The sequence below is a fragment of the Macrobrachium rosenbergii genome, chromosome 55, assembly GCF_040412425.1.
Source record: "Macrobrachium rosenbergii isolate ZJJX-2024 chromosome 55, ASM4041242v1, whole genome shotgun sequence".
Lineage (NCBI taxonomy): Eukaryota > Metazoa > Arthropoda > Malacostraca > Decapoda > Palaemonidae > Macrobrachium > Macrobrachium rosenbergii.
In genome coordinates this window covers 77,707,740-77,721,562 of record NC_089795.1, presented here as the reverse complement: position 1 = coordinate 77,721,562, position 13,823 = coordinate 77,707,740, and the positions used below count along the sequence as shown (strand labels likewise).

The window sequence follows — 13,823 nt, the reverse complement described above, 5'->3', positions numbered from 1 at the left end:
TATTTTGAAAAGAATTCACCTGGTCTATCCAAGTGGCTTCCTACCTCCACTCGCATCTGCACTTGTTCTATTGTGGGGCTTCATAGTGCTAAGATCTTAGCAGCATTCTTCCAGATCATCTTTGTGTGCTTCCAGCCTTTGTGCCCTCTTGTTTTTGTGTTAAGTTTTTCTCACCTTTGCGCTTTTTTTTATTCTGGGCCTGTATTTCTATTATTGTGTGTGTGTGTGTGTGTTGTGGGAATTAACTTCCACCTGTCTGCTTTTGTGGTATTAGGTGAGTTACCGATCTTTGTTCTTGTTTTGGGAAGATCTTCAGTCAATGATGTTCCTTCTTTGTTTCATCTATTAATGTTGAATTATTTTCAAAAATAATTTTAATATTTGTATATGAAAGTGTCATGATTCTTATATGGTATAGAATGGGATATTGAAGTGGTTTTTTACAGTGATTGCTGATTATAGGTTGGAGGAGTTTTGCCCAAGATTATTGTTGTTTTGAAATAGTTCTTATAAGCCTCAATGCATGTGTCAAGGTCTGCAGATAAGGTATGTAGCTCTTTTGTCCTCCTTGGACTAAGACCTTAACCTGTTGTGATCTTGTTTTTGGAAGCAGCACTGCTCGCCACAGACAACTTGTTTGGTCTGTGTGGAATAGAACTTCAGTCAGTGATTCAAATTCAAGCAGAGGAGATTATGCAAACACTTTGTCCCTAAGATTCATGCCCATGTATTCCAGACTTTTCAGCTGGTAACACATTACTGCTGTCTCAGTCTGTACTGCCTGTGGTAAAAGAGAGGGTACCATCAGACAAGCACAGGTATGAGTGCCATGCCACCACTTTTAAAGAAAGAGAAGTCTTGGTTTTACTGCAGATTGGACCATTCTGTTGGCCTCACTTCCTAGACAGACTGCTGTGACATGAGATTCAGCCTCAGTCTTTAAGCCACCAAGCTTGTTGTACCTTCCTTGGCACAGCAACTAGACCCCCATTACCACAGCCAAGGGCCTGTACCACAGCACAGCTATACTTGTTGGCCATTAAAGGTTATAGATTGGCTCTGTCATCATTTCCTTCTGAGTTGTGTAGGTGTGGCTTGTAGCAGGGAAATATCAGCCCTAATGTTAGCAGTCAGGCTCGGTCTTTAAAAGCTTGACCAGGCCTCTATATAAGCCCTCAGTCAAGCCTCTCTAAGGACACAGCATTGAAGGCTTTTCCTTCTAACTGTAGCTGCTTCAAAACAAACAAAATGCTTTCTTTGTCAGACATCATCACCCCCACAGAGAACAGGTTCTCATTGGCCTTTCCTTTTTTTTTTTTTTTTTTTTTTTAGTTTTGTGCCAATGACCTATGACCTATCTTGCAGATCCAAGCAATGTCATAAATCTCCCATTTGCTACTTCAGCTCTTTAAGCATCATGGATTGACTTTCTTCTATGGCCCTTGAGAGCATTTAGACTCTTGAGAAGTCACAATCCTCCTTCCACAGGTTTCTAAGCAGGGGAGTGAATGAGGCCCCAGTCTTAAGGAACATGTTGTTCTAGTAGCTCAGGTAGGTTATTTGTGGTATATATTTGGTAGTATCCAAGGAGAATTTATATCAGCTCAAAATTAAGACCCATGAAGTTCAAACAACCTCTGCCCCTGTTGACTTTAGAGATAGTATTGGTTTAGCTGCCATCTTGAGGATGGGTATATGGAAATACCATGCTATCTTCTTGCAGTCCTACTTTAGAGATGTAAATCATTGATATCTAAACTTTTTGGCTTGGGCCGTATAATCACAGCTGGACAGATTGTTCAAAGGGGTAGCACAGGAAGGGCTCTCAACATTGTGTCTCGCCGACACCTTCAAGGGTTTATGAAGCAGATTAACCCACTGGTGAAGTGAGTTTTCAAGGTTATATTCTCCCAGTGCTCAGTACAAACTATTGCTTTACTCCCCTGCCCTCTGGAGGCTCACTCTGGAATGCCTGCTTGAGGCTGAACCTTTTCATAAAATGAGACCACCTTCTGAATAGCAGTTCATTCTTCTTTTGATTATAATGGGTTGTACCAAACAAGTGGTGTTTTTATAATACAAAAACTTATACAACTCATTAACCATAAGGGAATATTCCTTCTCCCATCCACACTCTCACTTGATCATGATCAAGGTACAACAGACTACTGTAATTGTAAATGTGAGCATTGTGAGGAGGCCAATTGGATGGATTGAGTACTTTCTTTTCAGGGTAATTTTGCTCTTGAGGTTAGTTCTGCACATTGTAGAGTGTGTTATGGTCAATAGATTTGTATAAAAAAATATGTTTTGGTATTTTAAAAACATCACATTTTGCATACACATCTAAAAAACTCCTCCTACTTCTGTATTTAACTTTTTTCCATTTTCTTCCGTCATCCTATGCTGTTATTTGTTCTTTTTTTATTAGACTCACTTTTGTTAACTTTGAGAGCCACATTAAACTCTATCTGTCCTTATAAAACTATTATACTGTATGTTGTTATGTTCTCTTCAGTTGACTTAAAATTGTAATTGCAGAGGTTTGATATCCATGAAAACTGTAGTTGACTTATATTTGTCATAAACTGAAGCCAAATACTGATGGCAGCAACTAATTTGAAGGTTTTCTTGCAACATTTGACTTCTGTTCATTAATTACTGGGTTCCAGCCGAGAAGAACCCTAAAAGGGTTCAGAGGTCTGGTTAATACAAATCATTTATAACTAACTAATTACTGGTTAACTATACAATGTGGTGTATCCATTCCTATACAGTTGGCTGATTTTCCCAAGAAACCAGGTATAAATTGATGGGTTTATGCACATTAATTAATCATAAAAGGGCCGTGAAAGAAAAGACAATTATTTAAAAGTTGAAACTGAAAAGATTAAACTAATAGAAATAGAAGAAAATTTTACAGTTAATGTCTGAATGCTTACTGAGTGGGATGATGAAGGGAAACATAGCAGGGTGAGGATAAGCATGGAGTCATCACAACACCTTATGTGGTTAGTGATGTCAGCTTACTGTTTGGTCACCAGACTGTGTGTATGTGTGCAAGTCTGAGATAATATTTTAATTCAGTTTCTTTATACATAAAGATTATAGAAACTATTACTAGTGGAGCATGAACTTTGATGATTTTCTTAATTAAAAGTTGGAATCAGTAATGAGTACTTGTACTGATCGTGGGATTACTCCACCAGTCTTGTAAATTTTGTATATAATAGCATTCATATTTATATGCATGCCTCCAATGCAGGGATAGTAAGTTTTGTATAAAATGTCTTTGGCCTCATGAATAAATATGTATATTGCATTGAAGTTTGACAAAAAGTATATAGTAATGAAAGTTAGGAAAAATATCAAAAATTATATGATGACCATATAATCAATCAGTTGTTCGTTGATGGATCATATTGTGATGGATACTTGTAATAATAATTTTTCATAATTTAATTTAGTTTTCAGTTATACAGTGATTGCTACCTGCAATAATAATTTGTTTCAAAATTTAATTTTGGAGATTTCTTATTGTAGAAGTAGCAACTTATCTGGAACATTTTTAACCTTAATAAGAAGTAATTTTTTAAAAAATTATTTTGACCAGAAAGTAACATTAAACTTGCATTTTCAGTTGATGTTCGAATATCAGAATTTACATTGGTACTGCACTTGCCTTATCTTCTTAGTATCCAGAGATTTTTCACGGACAATCTCCCACAGCAGCCAGAGAATAGACCGGCTAAAGTAAGGGAAGTTAAGAGACAAAAGGTAAGCATGACTCTCCATTTTAATATACATTGTGTAAGGGTTAAGCAACTAGTAGTCAGTAGATATGCTAGATCCATTGTGCTATTTTGGAAGTTCATTTTATGGAAGCAAGCTGCTTATACTTTGAAAGGTATTTGTTGAGTAAATGCCATCAGTGCTGTTCAAGTCAGTTATTTTTCCCCTTTTCGCTCCTTGATTTCAGAGTTATAATTCGAATAATGGAGATGTTCGACCTCACAGCCTGATGACAGTCCGGATAAAACTTGAAAAACCAGATATTGCTTTGGTGGAAGATGTGTCTACAACAGAGACTTCATGTATTATTTTGCATGTAAGAATCTTACTTATTTTTTGTTCTGGGTGTTTAACCTTAATGTGAACTAACGAACACTATAGATGTGGTAACTGTAAAAGACTTATCAGAAGTATTTTGAAGAATTTTGCAATTTTGGGAATGTGAGAGAGAGGTAGATCTGAATGGTGCAAGAGTTGAAGATGGTTTGTGTAGATTTTTGGAGGACTATTAAGACAAATGATGAGAAAGTGCTATAGTGATTGACTTATAGGTGAGATCCTGTAATTTGGTGGTAAAAATTGATTGAATAATTACCTGGAATATGTATGGAGAGAAAATTTTCAAAGAAATGGTTGAGGAATCTTTGCAAATGATGAGAGGTTCCTTGGATGGCGAGTTGTTTATAACTGTGGAATTTTTTGCTGTCTTGCTTCTCCTGTCTCTTTAAACCTTATTTATTTTTGGCTGCTTGTCAAAGAGATAAGTTCAATGAAATTTTTATAAAAACAAGTCAGTGTTCACTATGCTGTTGTTACCCTACTTGGTACTTGGTGATGAAAAAGACAACCTATGGAAACTATCTAAAGAGACTTATAGCTTTCATTTTCTTTCTTGACATAGATCTTTGGCAAATATTTGTATCAGTGACCTGTGAAGGTCCTGAATGGCAAATTCTGACTACAGTATTAATTTTATACCCATATACTGTACATACATAAGTAAGAAAAGATACATTGGATAGGGCATCCTCAAGAATGGATGTCAGTCATTTGGCAAAGAAATTGTGTGTTGCAATATGGCAGTTTGGAAAATGTGTATGATGAGGCCCACAATAACAAAATTGAGGGAAACCATGTCTAGGCTGTTGCTTCAGCAATGTTCACTGATTTAACTGATTTAACTACTATTTCCTAACATTTGGTGTATAAGAGAACTGTCTGGTGGGATAGCCGTCTGAATCAGAGGTTTACTTGGAGATCTTGAAATGATCAAGAGATACGTTACTAGATGGTTTGGTGCTTGAATAAATTTGACAAGTTGCCGTTAATATCTAAACCATACACTGTGCAATATATTTGCTAGTGTCTAGGAGAAAAAGTTAAGAATTCAAGTTTGAAGATTGACATTTTGAAAAGATTTTATATTGTTTATTAGTATTTAGGTTTTTATGAAATTTTTTCACACATGGAGAAGCTCATTAATTCACATTATTGGGAGTATAATTGTATGTTGTAGGGACATGCCATGTTAAAGATTTTTGGCTCATTAGATCTATATGGTTAAATTATCTTAAAATTAATGCTTTTGTCTCACTGATCTGGTAGGGTGATTTTATTCACGATAAAAATAGGTATTTCAGAGAAATTTAAACAAAAGTGGTAATAATTTATCATATTTAGCGATGACTTATTTCTGTGAAAACTGTCCATAAATTGTCATTAAGACTTTTAATATTCCAGGCTGAAATGAATAGTGATGTGAAAATAACGCCATCTGACCAAAGCATAAATGCTTGCATAACCAATATTCAAATGTACACTTGTTGCTATAATCCAGATAAAAGGAGAGAAACCACATCGCAAGTAAGTATTGTCTTAACTGCTAATGTTGAAATATTGTTAGTAATGAAAACTGTCACTCTTAAGTTAAAGGATTATGGCACTATGAACCCTATGATATGCTGATCATGTGATTTGCAGTCATGCAAATGTCAACCCATGGGATTTTGGTAACTGCAAATGACATCATCCAAAGAAAATGGTCAGTCAGCTTCAGCTAATTGTTTTGACTTCTATTTTTGTCATTTTTCGCTTTTGAACATTCTGCAATAAATTACAGGTAGTCAACTTCAAATGAATCAAAACCTGCCTTTTCCCATGGAAATGAACTTACAGCAAATGATAAAAGATAAATATTCCTATGCCTTCACAAGATCAGATTGTGATTTTACAAAGATGAGTTTTGGAACTCAAAATCTCGGTGTACAGTATATTTTTTGTATAATATTTTGTCAATAGATATATATTTTCCTGTAGCATAATGCACTTGGCTGCGGGTTAGAAGTTGCTTGAGTGATGGGATTGCGCCCATGAGATATGTACCATAAGAATAATTAATTACTGTGTAATAATAATTTTTTTCCTCACAACCCTGTTAATTATGTTTATCCCAAGCTTACCAGTTTTATGTATTTCAGACAGATAGTCTCACTGTACATGCACTCTGGACCCTCAGATATATGTAAACTAGTATCTCACTTTTATGTGATCCAGCAGTTCTGTTAACAGCTCTATTTTTGTTCTCCAGGTGTTAACTTTTCAGCTGTTATTTTCCATTGTTTATTTCTAATTTGTTCTTTTTCTTGGTTTAAAATGATCCAGTTTATTCCTTGTCTGGACTACTCCTTTGTTGCCGAAAACTATTACTTGGTTACTTGATGCCTGCTCTTCCAGTGTTGTTTTCATCATGCCAGATGTACTGGTGAATGGCTTAGGTGTAGGTAATATTCACAAAATATTGTTGTGTCTTGATGTCTACTGTTCTGAGGCAGTTTTTCAGCCAGTTACCATGCCTGTTTTGACAGCTGTGCTTGTTAGATTGGTACTTGTTGCTACTTCTACTGCTGTTGTCGCAGCTCCTGTGACTGGTCTTGCTGTTGCTGCTGCGCCAGTGACAGGTTTGACCATTTCCCAGGTGGGGCCTGGGTGTTCCTGAAGTACCAGTGACTGGCTTCTTTGCTTCACCTGGTACCTCTGCTCCTACTGTTACTGCTGTTCTAATGACCAGGCCTGCTGCACATACCGTTATTGCAACTTTTGACTTCCATTGTTTTTGTTGCACTAGTATGTTGCTGCTACATTGATGATGGTTTTACTGCTCTTGCTATAATGCTGCACTAATGATTGCACTTGTTGCTTTTACTGTCCTTGGTGCTTTTTAGATCTTTGGTGCTAATGTTCTGCTGTTGCTGGAGCATAGATGGAGCTACTGCTGCAATGATGGCTGCTTCTTTTTGCTCCTACTGTTGCTGATGACTGATCTGTATTTATACCGATTTAGAAGGGTACCATTTTAAATATGCTTGTGAAGTACAAAAGGTTTTTTGCAGTGTCTTTTTGGTCCTTATGTAGTTCTTGATGTCTTTTTCTTATCATCATTGACTTCATGGTGCTACAGTTTTCAGCAACATTAAGAACAGAATCTTCCAGTGAACCCTCAGTGGTTTTGGTAAAGTAATAATCGTGTTTATCCAAATCATGAAGCTTTTGGTAACAGGAGTTTAGTGTATTAAGAAGGGACTTCAGAATCTAAAATTTGTGTTCATGAGGTTCTTAATCCCTAACTACTTTTACTGTCTTCTGGTGCATTTCTTTGTTTGACTAAGATAACAAATATCAAGGTGGCTGGTACATTTCTTTGTTTGACTAAGGTGGCTTCTATAATACTTTTAAGACATATCAATGTACATCCTAATGTGGTCATGGTTTTACTGTGAGAGCCAACCAGTCCCAGTCCATGTTTATTCCATTTGATAGCTTCTGGATCAAACATCCCAGGCTAGCAAGTAGTCATACTGTATGACTTTGGTTTGGAGTGATCTTTTATCATCAAATGATATATCATTGAAACAGATTCAGGTATAATAACTTAGCCCGAAGAAATCTTCCCCATCAGAGAGCTGCTGTGATGTGAGTCATCTTACCACCTAGCTACTCTGCTAGATAAGGTAGTGGGATATTTAATACAAAAAATAAAGTTAATTCGAAACAATAAATTTTGTTTCATATAAATCACTGCTTTATGCCAGAGATCCCATCCATTCCCTCCAGTTGATTGCAGTCAGCAACTTCTTCGAAGAAAGGTTCATATTAATGAAAACATGAGGGGTGGAGGGTTACTTTTGTGCTTTGATAAATTTATGACAGATATTCAATCAGCACTACAGTCCAAAGGTTGAGGTTTCTAAGGAAGTTTTAGGAATTTTTATATGTGAAACAAATTGTTCTAAATGCCGTATATTTTAAGTAAATGGCACAATGAATTTCATAATAAAAATGAAATAAGATTTTTTTTATTAAGTAAAAGCAGTTTTTTTACAGTGTTTTTGTAAATTACTACAGGTAAGCATTGTTAATTCATATTTTTCTTTTGCCAACAGATTCTGAGTAGATGTGAAGTTAATTTCCATAGCAGTGCTACTCCAAGTCATGCTGATCATATAGATATTAAAATAAGTGACATTGACCTCAGGGTTTCTCCAGGTATGTTGTGAATTTTTTTCATAATCTTACACTATCTATCTTACCATGTTTTTTTGCTAGTTCCGAGATTTGTAGTGTGTATAGGGATACAATGCCTGGTACATAAGATGAAGTCAAAACCATGTATAGTTAGAATTGCTTGTACGATGCCAAACTTATGGCACACAATTAATGTACCCAGAAAACCATTATGTAAGTATAAAACATATTTGCTGGCTTATAAGATACACCAGCATATGATACACCCTAATTTTTGAGAGCTACTCTGACTTATAGTAATGACCTTTGTATCATGCAGTGATCAACTTAAGCTTGTTCCACCGTATTATGTCTTCTCTCTGCTTTAGCATTAATATTTGATACGGTAATTTTAAGCCTGTTCAAGATATTATAGCATTATTTTTATTTGTGTAGTATGGCATGCAAGAAATAATTTATAACTACAGCTCAAATACACATCATACAGTACAAACTTAATCACACATATACTCAAAAATCTTTCTTTCCTTCTCTCCTGTACACATGTATTACTGATACTGTGAATGTAAGCATATCAAAGACATTACATTAACAGAACACTGCATAGGTACTTGACCTTATAAAATTGTAATGATACAAATGAGCTTTAACAGGCTTATGAATGTCTGTCTGTGTGACTAGCCAAAAAGTCATACTTTATCTTACACACAATTGTACTGCTAATACTGTAGTTTGAAAGCTGATAAAGATTTTACAGCAATATTTTTTTTAAGTATTATACTGTTCACTTTCATTATTTTTATCTTTGAAACAGAATATTGTTATCAAGTAAAACCGTACTCTTAAGATATTTTAAGAAACATTCTCATTCTGTAAATGTTATTATACCAAGTTTTATTTGTATTTGAGAACCTGGGATGTTCTTAACAATTTTAATCTGTTTCAGGTACCATTGAACTACTCAGCAACATTGCAATGGGCATATCTAACTTAGAAAATGAAGAAATTGATACATCTAATGTTTTCAATAACTGGTTTGATTTATGGGCTCCAAAGCCACTAAACCCGTCTGATTTTCCATTTTTAATTGTTGGTAAGTTTTGTCTTTGGTTTCATCTTTCCTCTCCTTGAGATTAGGGGTTATAGCAATAAAGGATTGTGTCCTCTTTATTTATGGAAATGGCAAAATGTCAACCATTAATATGTTACCATTGTCAAGATGATGTGAAGAGTTTGTTAGAGTGCAAGATGTGTTTACTTTCAGGACTCATATCTAATTGGAAATGTTTCACTGAAAGATCAGTAGTCTAAGATGAAGCTTCTTACAAAATCTGTGTTTTGACAAAGCTGTAAGTGTGCAAAATGATTTTAAGAAACCTGTAAATGAATAGTTGAAACAATAAAAAGGAAGTAATTAAAAAATGTAATAGTTTATGACAGTAAAAAAAATATGGTTTTGTATTACATCTTGTTTCCTAGCTTAGTATAGGCCCACAAGGCTTAAGGTAACCAGAATGAATTCAGTGAGGGAAAGTTTGTGTTGTCATTTCTTTGAGTCCTTAAACCCCAGATAACCTATTTTTGAAGGATGTGTCCATAAACATTAAACATTTCTGGAGAGGGAGGGACCAAGGGGTTTCTCACTTAGAGGTGACTAGGCTCTTGCTCCAGTTTTTCCTGTGCTTTGTCCCAAGCTATGCTGGGAGCATCACCTGGAATTGACTTCAGTGATCAAAACTTCGATAGGTGGACTAAAATGGCAGTCTTAAATGGATTTACAGGACTGGCTCCTTCATAGACACAAGATGGCCATCCAGCCAGGGATGGACTGCCACAACTTGCCCTGAGGATTGAGATAGTGCTTAGATTTCTTGATAAATGATAGCAATCTCCTAATTCTGTCTCTTAACATTCAAACTTGTGCTGCTAACTTGTCAATATCTAGACCTAGATGCATAGCAATCATTGAAGTACAATAATACAAAGAATACTCTGTACTAAGAATATAAAGGGATTTGGAAAAGATAACTTTTTGGTTACCTTAAAAAAAATTAGTGTGAACAAAAATCTCGCACGTATTATTTGGCTGAGCTGGATAAGTCAACTTGACAAAATAAAAAATTAAAAATAAAAAGTCTACTTTCGCTGAGCTGGATAAGTAAACTTGACAAAATTAAAAATTCAGAATAAAAAATCAAGTAATGGCTACTCATTTACTGTTATCTGAAAATGCATAATAGGTTAAGAAAATCACACTTTTTCGCTGATTTACTTAGCAATTAAATGAAAAGGAGTGAGATGAAGTTATGAATTAGTACTGAAAAGGAAAAAAATCAAACGAATGATTAATGAAAACTGACAAAATACTGAGTAAACAAGTGGGGAAATTTTGCACCAAGCTGTAAACATAGCTGCAGATTGTTGAAAGTTGAAGAAGTTACTGGTTATTACCTTAGGTTCCAGTCGGTGCCTTTGTTAACTGTTGTTTGTATTTTTGATTGTCAAAACACAATGAAGCTTGCAGAGATTCAGAACTGTGATTATGGGCCTATAGCGATTGAAGGCGTATGGTAAAGCAAAGATTAAATAAATACAAAATTACACTAGCATTTCAAGTTTTAGCAAATATGCCTTAGAATGAGTAAACTTTGGTGCACAGCAATATTGAGAGTAAAAGTGTTTTTTAAGTATGTTTCGACTGAAAAAATGGAATGAGGTTATGACAGTTGTTCCCTATTTTTGGAAGTTACCATGATTTAATGTGTTTTGGTATTAATTGGTTATTTATGCTTCAGCTGTGTTTTCTCAGTCAGTCTTTTTTAATGCTGCACATTATTTTTCTGAAAACTATAGTACTGATGTGGATCATAGACTTTGTATGTTTAAGTGCAAGTCTTACATAAAGATGGTATTGCATTCTTTGTAACAAGTGAAGTGTTATTGTATTTTATTTATATTTCTAGAAGAGGCACAGGAGGCCATGATTGGAGATGAAGAAAATGCTGTGATTCCTTGCCTATCTGGACCTGGTGGGGAAATGGCTTTGGTAGACATGGAGTATGTTCTTATTACCTTAGAGGCAGGATCAGGTTCTGCACCAATTCCTTTAGTTAAACTTCAAGCTAGTGCCTCTATCACATCAACTGGCTTCCGTTCACAGAAGGTAATATTGATCTAATGTTTAGTATCTGAGTCATGATTGCTGTGAGTCATTATTAACTGAATTATTTGTGAAATAATTTTGTGATATTTTTGTAAAGAAGTTTAAAATAGATTCTCTAAACCTTGTCACACACACACAACACTCTCTCTCTCTCTCTCTCTCTCTCTCTCTCTCTCTCTCTCTCTCTCTCTCTCTCTCTCTCTCTCTCTCTCTCTCTCTCTCTCTCTCTCTCTCTCTCTCTTTATATATACACATATATATCAGCTAATCTTGAATGACAAAAACCTCACTACAACTGGCAATACCATGCTCCAGTGTCTCAAAAGGTTTTAATCTCATTCTTTTGTATAATTACATTGTGTTTAGTTGTTTTTATCTTCATATTCACAAGTGGGTGGTATCTAGTGTAGTTCCAGTTTCCTTGTAATAGAGCAACTTGGCTCAGTTCATAGTTTTGTGTGTTGAATGGCATACTCCTCCACACAAAGCCTCTGTTCTGGTGCTAGCATTTACCCAAGGGATGTTAACACTATCTGTAATCTCTCCCTAGGGGTTTTCTCTAGTATGGCTTGCATATAACAAATGTTTAGGTATTTTGTTTAATCAGTTCTTTTGGCTACAGTTAAACATCCAAGTTGAGCTTGGACTTTGGGACTGTGCAGTGTCATCAGACATCCTTATGAACTCTTGTTAGACATTGTTTTTCCTTATGAACTCTTGTTAGACATTGTTTTTGTCTGCTGTGGAAAAACACCCATGTCTTGACTCATTTTAGTTTTAATTTTTCCTCTATGTTCCTATCTCCATCTTTATTCATTTCATGGTTATTCCCCATTTGTATCTCGCCTTAACAACACCAGCATATCTGCCTGTTTATTGATTTTGATATGCATGCTTGTTTACCAGACACCATACATTCTCAGTCCTAGAACACCTTTGTAATATTCCCAAAGCTATTTTCCATAAATAGAATTCTTCACCTGTAACATCTTAGTCCTTTGTCTACTTGAGACAAATCCAGTTGGTCTAGTGCGTTGTCTAGAGAAATGTCAGATGTTCCTTAAAACTCTAATCCTCCAAGGGAGGTCACCCTTGCAATTATTTTTGATAGAGAGAACACAAGTAAATGGTATGATGGAAAAACCATAAAAATACAAGTTTAACAAGGCATAAGCATTGAGTTCACTTCAGAGATCTTTCATAATTAAAACATATTGGTTAATGACAAAATATTGTTTATTCAAACATTGTGGGAATCTTCTTCCCATTGCAGAGGTGATTAAGAAATGAGAAATACCACTTGGTACCATAAATTACATCCTCCGCTGCACACCCCTCAATCCATCCTCTCAGGAAGAAAAATTACAGTTGTATGTGTCTCAGTATATTTCCCAGTTGCTTTTTCTGTATATACAGTACTTGTAAAGATATAGTTAATTTTTAGTAGAGACAATGTGCTGTTCTTAGCTCTTGCTTGGAAGTATCAGTAAGATTTGTATTTCATGTTCAAGGATAAATCTCTTGAAAACTCATGATAATTAATTGATAAAAAAAGTCTTCAAGATTCTATTGTAAGAATAAGTCCAGGCAAGAGTAAAACTTAGTGATTTTCACATTTGTTTGTTCTTTGGGAACTGGAATTCTTACTTTGTTGGTGAATACAGCACATAGCTGTTTATGGAAAACAGGAAGACACAGTAGAGTCCCCGTATTGTTGCCTTAAATCAGGATTTCTGGGACTTAAAATCAGATATCATAGGTGGTGATATTTTCACCACTGTTATCCATAGCCCCTTCAAAGCATGTCAGTGAGCTTCCTGCCTTGTCAGGCAAAGTCTTTCATTCCAGCTATTAGTTTTCTCTAGGAATTTCATTTTCTCTGGGGTTCATAGCCAAGAATCAGACTTTAGAAAAATGTCTCATCCTTTTTTATCCCTTCCTTACTTGTCCCTTTGAATGAAAGAAGTCTTCTGTTTGATGAGAGTCATCAGGTTGTGTCTCCACTCGACCTAGGCTTTCAGGCCTCCCATTCTCACCTCTTCCTTCATACAGTGTTCAAGAATCTTCCTATTTCAACACATTCAGTTTTATATTGGCTTGGCATTTCATAGAAAGACCTCTTTTAGCCCAAGATCAAAGCACAGTGTTGGAGATGTTTCATCATCACTGGCTTGCAAGTTCTGTCTGGCATTTGGTGTTCCCAGAACACCTTTGTAAGATTTTACTGATATGATACCCATCAGTCCTTGATGTATATAATTAGAGCCTGGTTGTCAACTCATACCACGTTTTACCAGTTGGTTGGGGTATGGGCCAAACTCCCTTATCTCACTTACAAGGTGTTTAT

At 35.5% G+C, this 13,823-nt stretch overlaps 1 protein-coding gene across 1 annotated transcript in view; it reads left to right on the top strand.

The window, feature by feature from the left end:
- The window catches only part of LOC136835462 (intermembrane lipid transfer protein Vps13-like), a 195,299-nt gene that overhangs the window by 93,568 nt on the left and 87,908 nt on the right, over nucleotides 1–13,823 (top strand). The window contains 6 exon segments of the mRNA XM_067099021.1: nucleotides 3,641–3,777; nucleotides 3,980–4,108; nucleotides 5,533–5,655; nucleotides 8,232–8,334; nucleotides 9,260–9,406; nucleotides 11,277–11,476. Of these exon segments, the coding sequence (XP_066955122.1) occupies nucleotides 3,641–3,777; nucleotides 3,980–4,108; nucleotides 5,533–5,655; nucleotides 8,232–8,334; nucleotides 9,260–9,406; nucleotides 11,277–11,476 (839 nt within the window).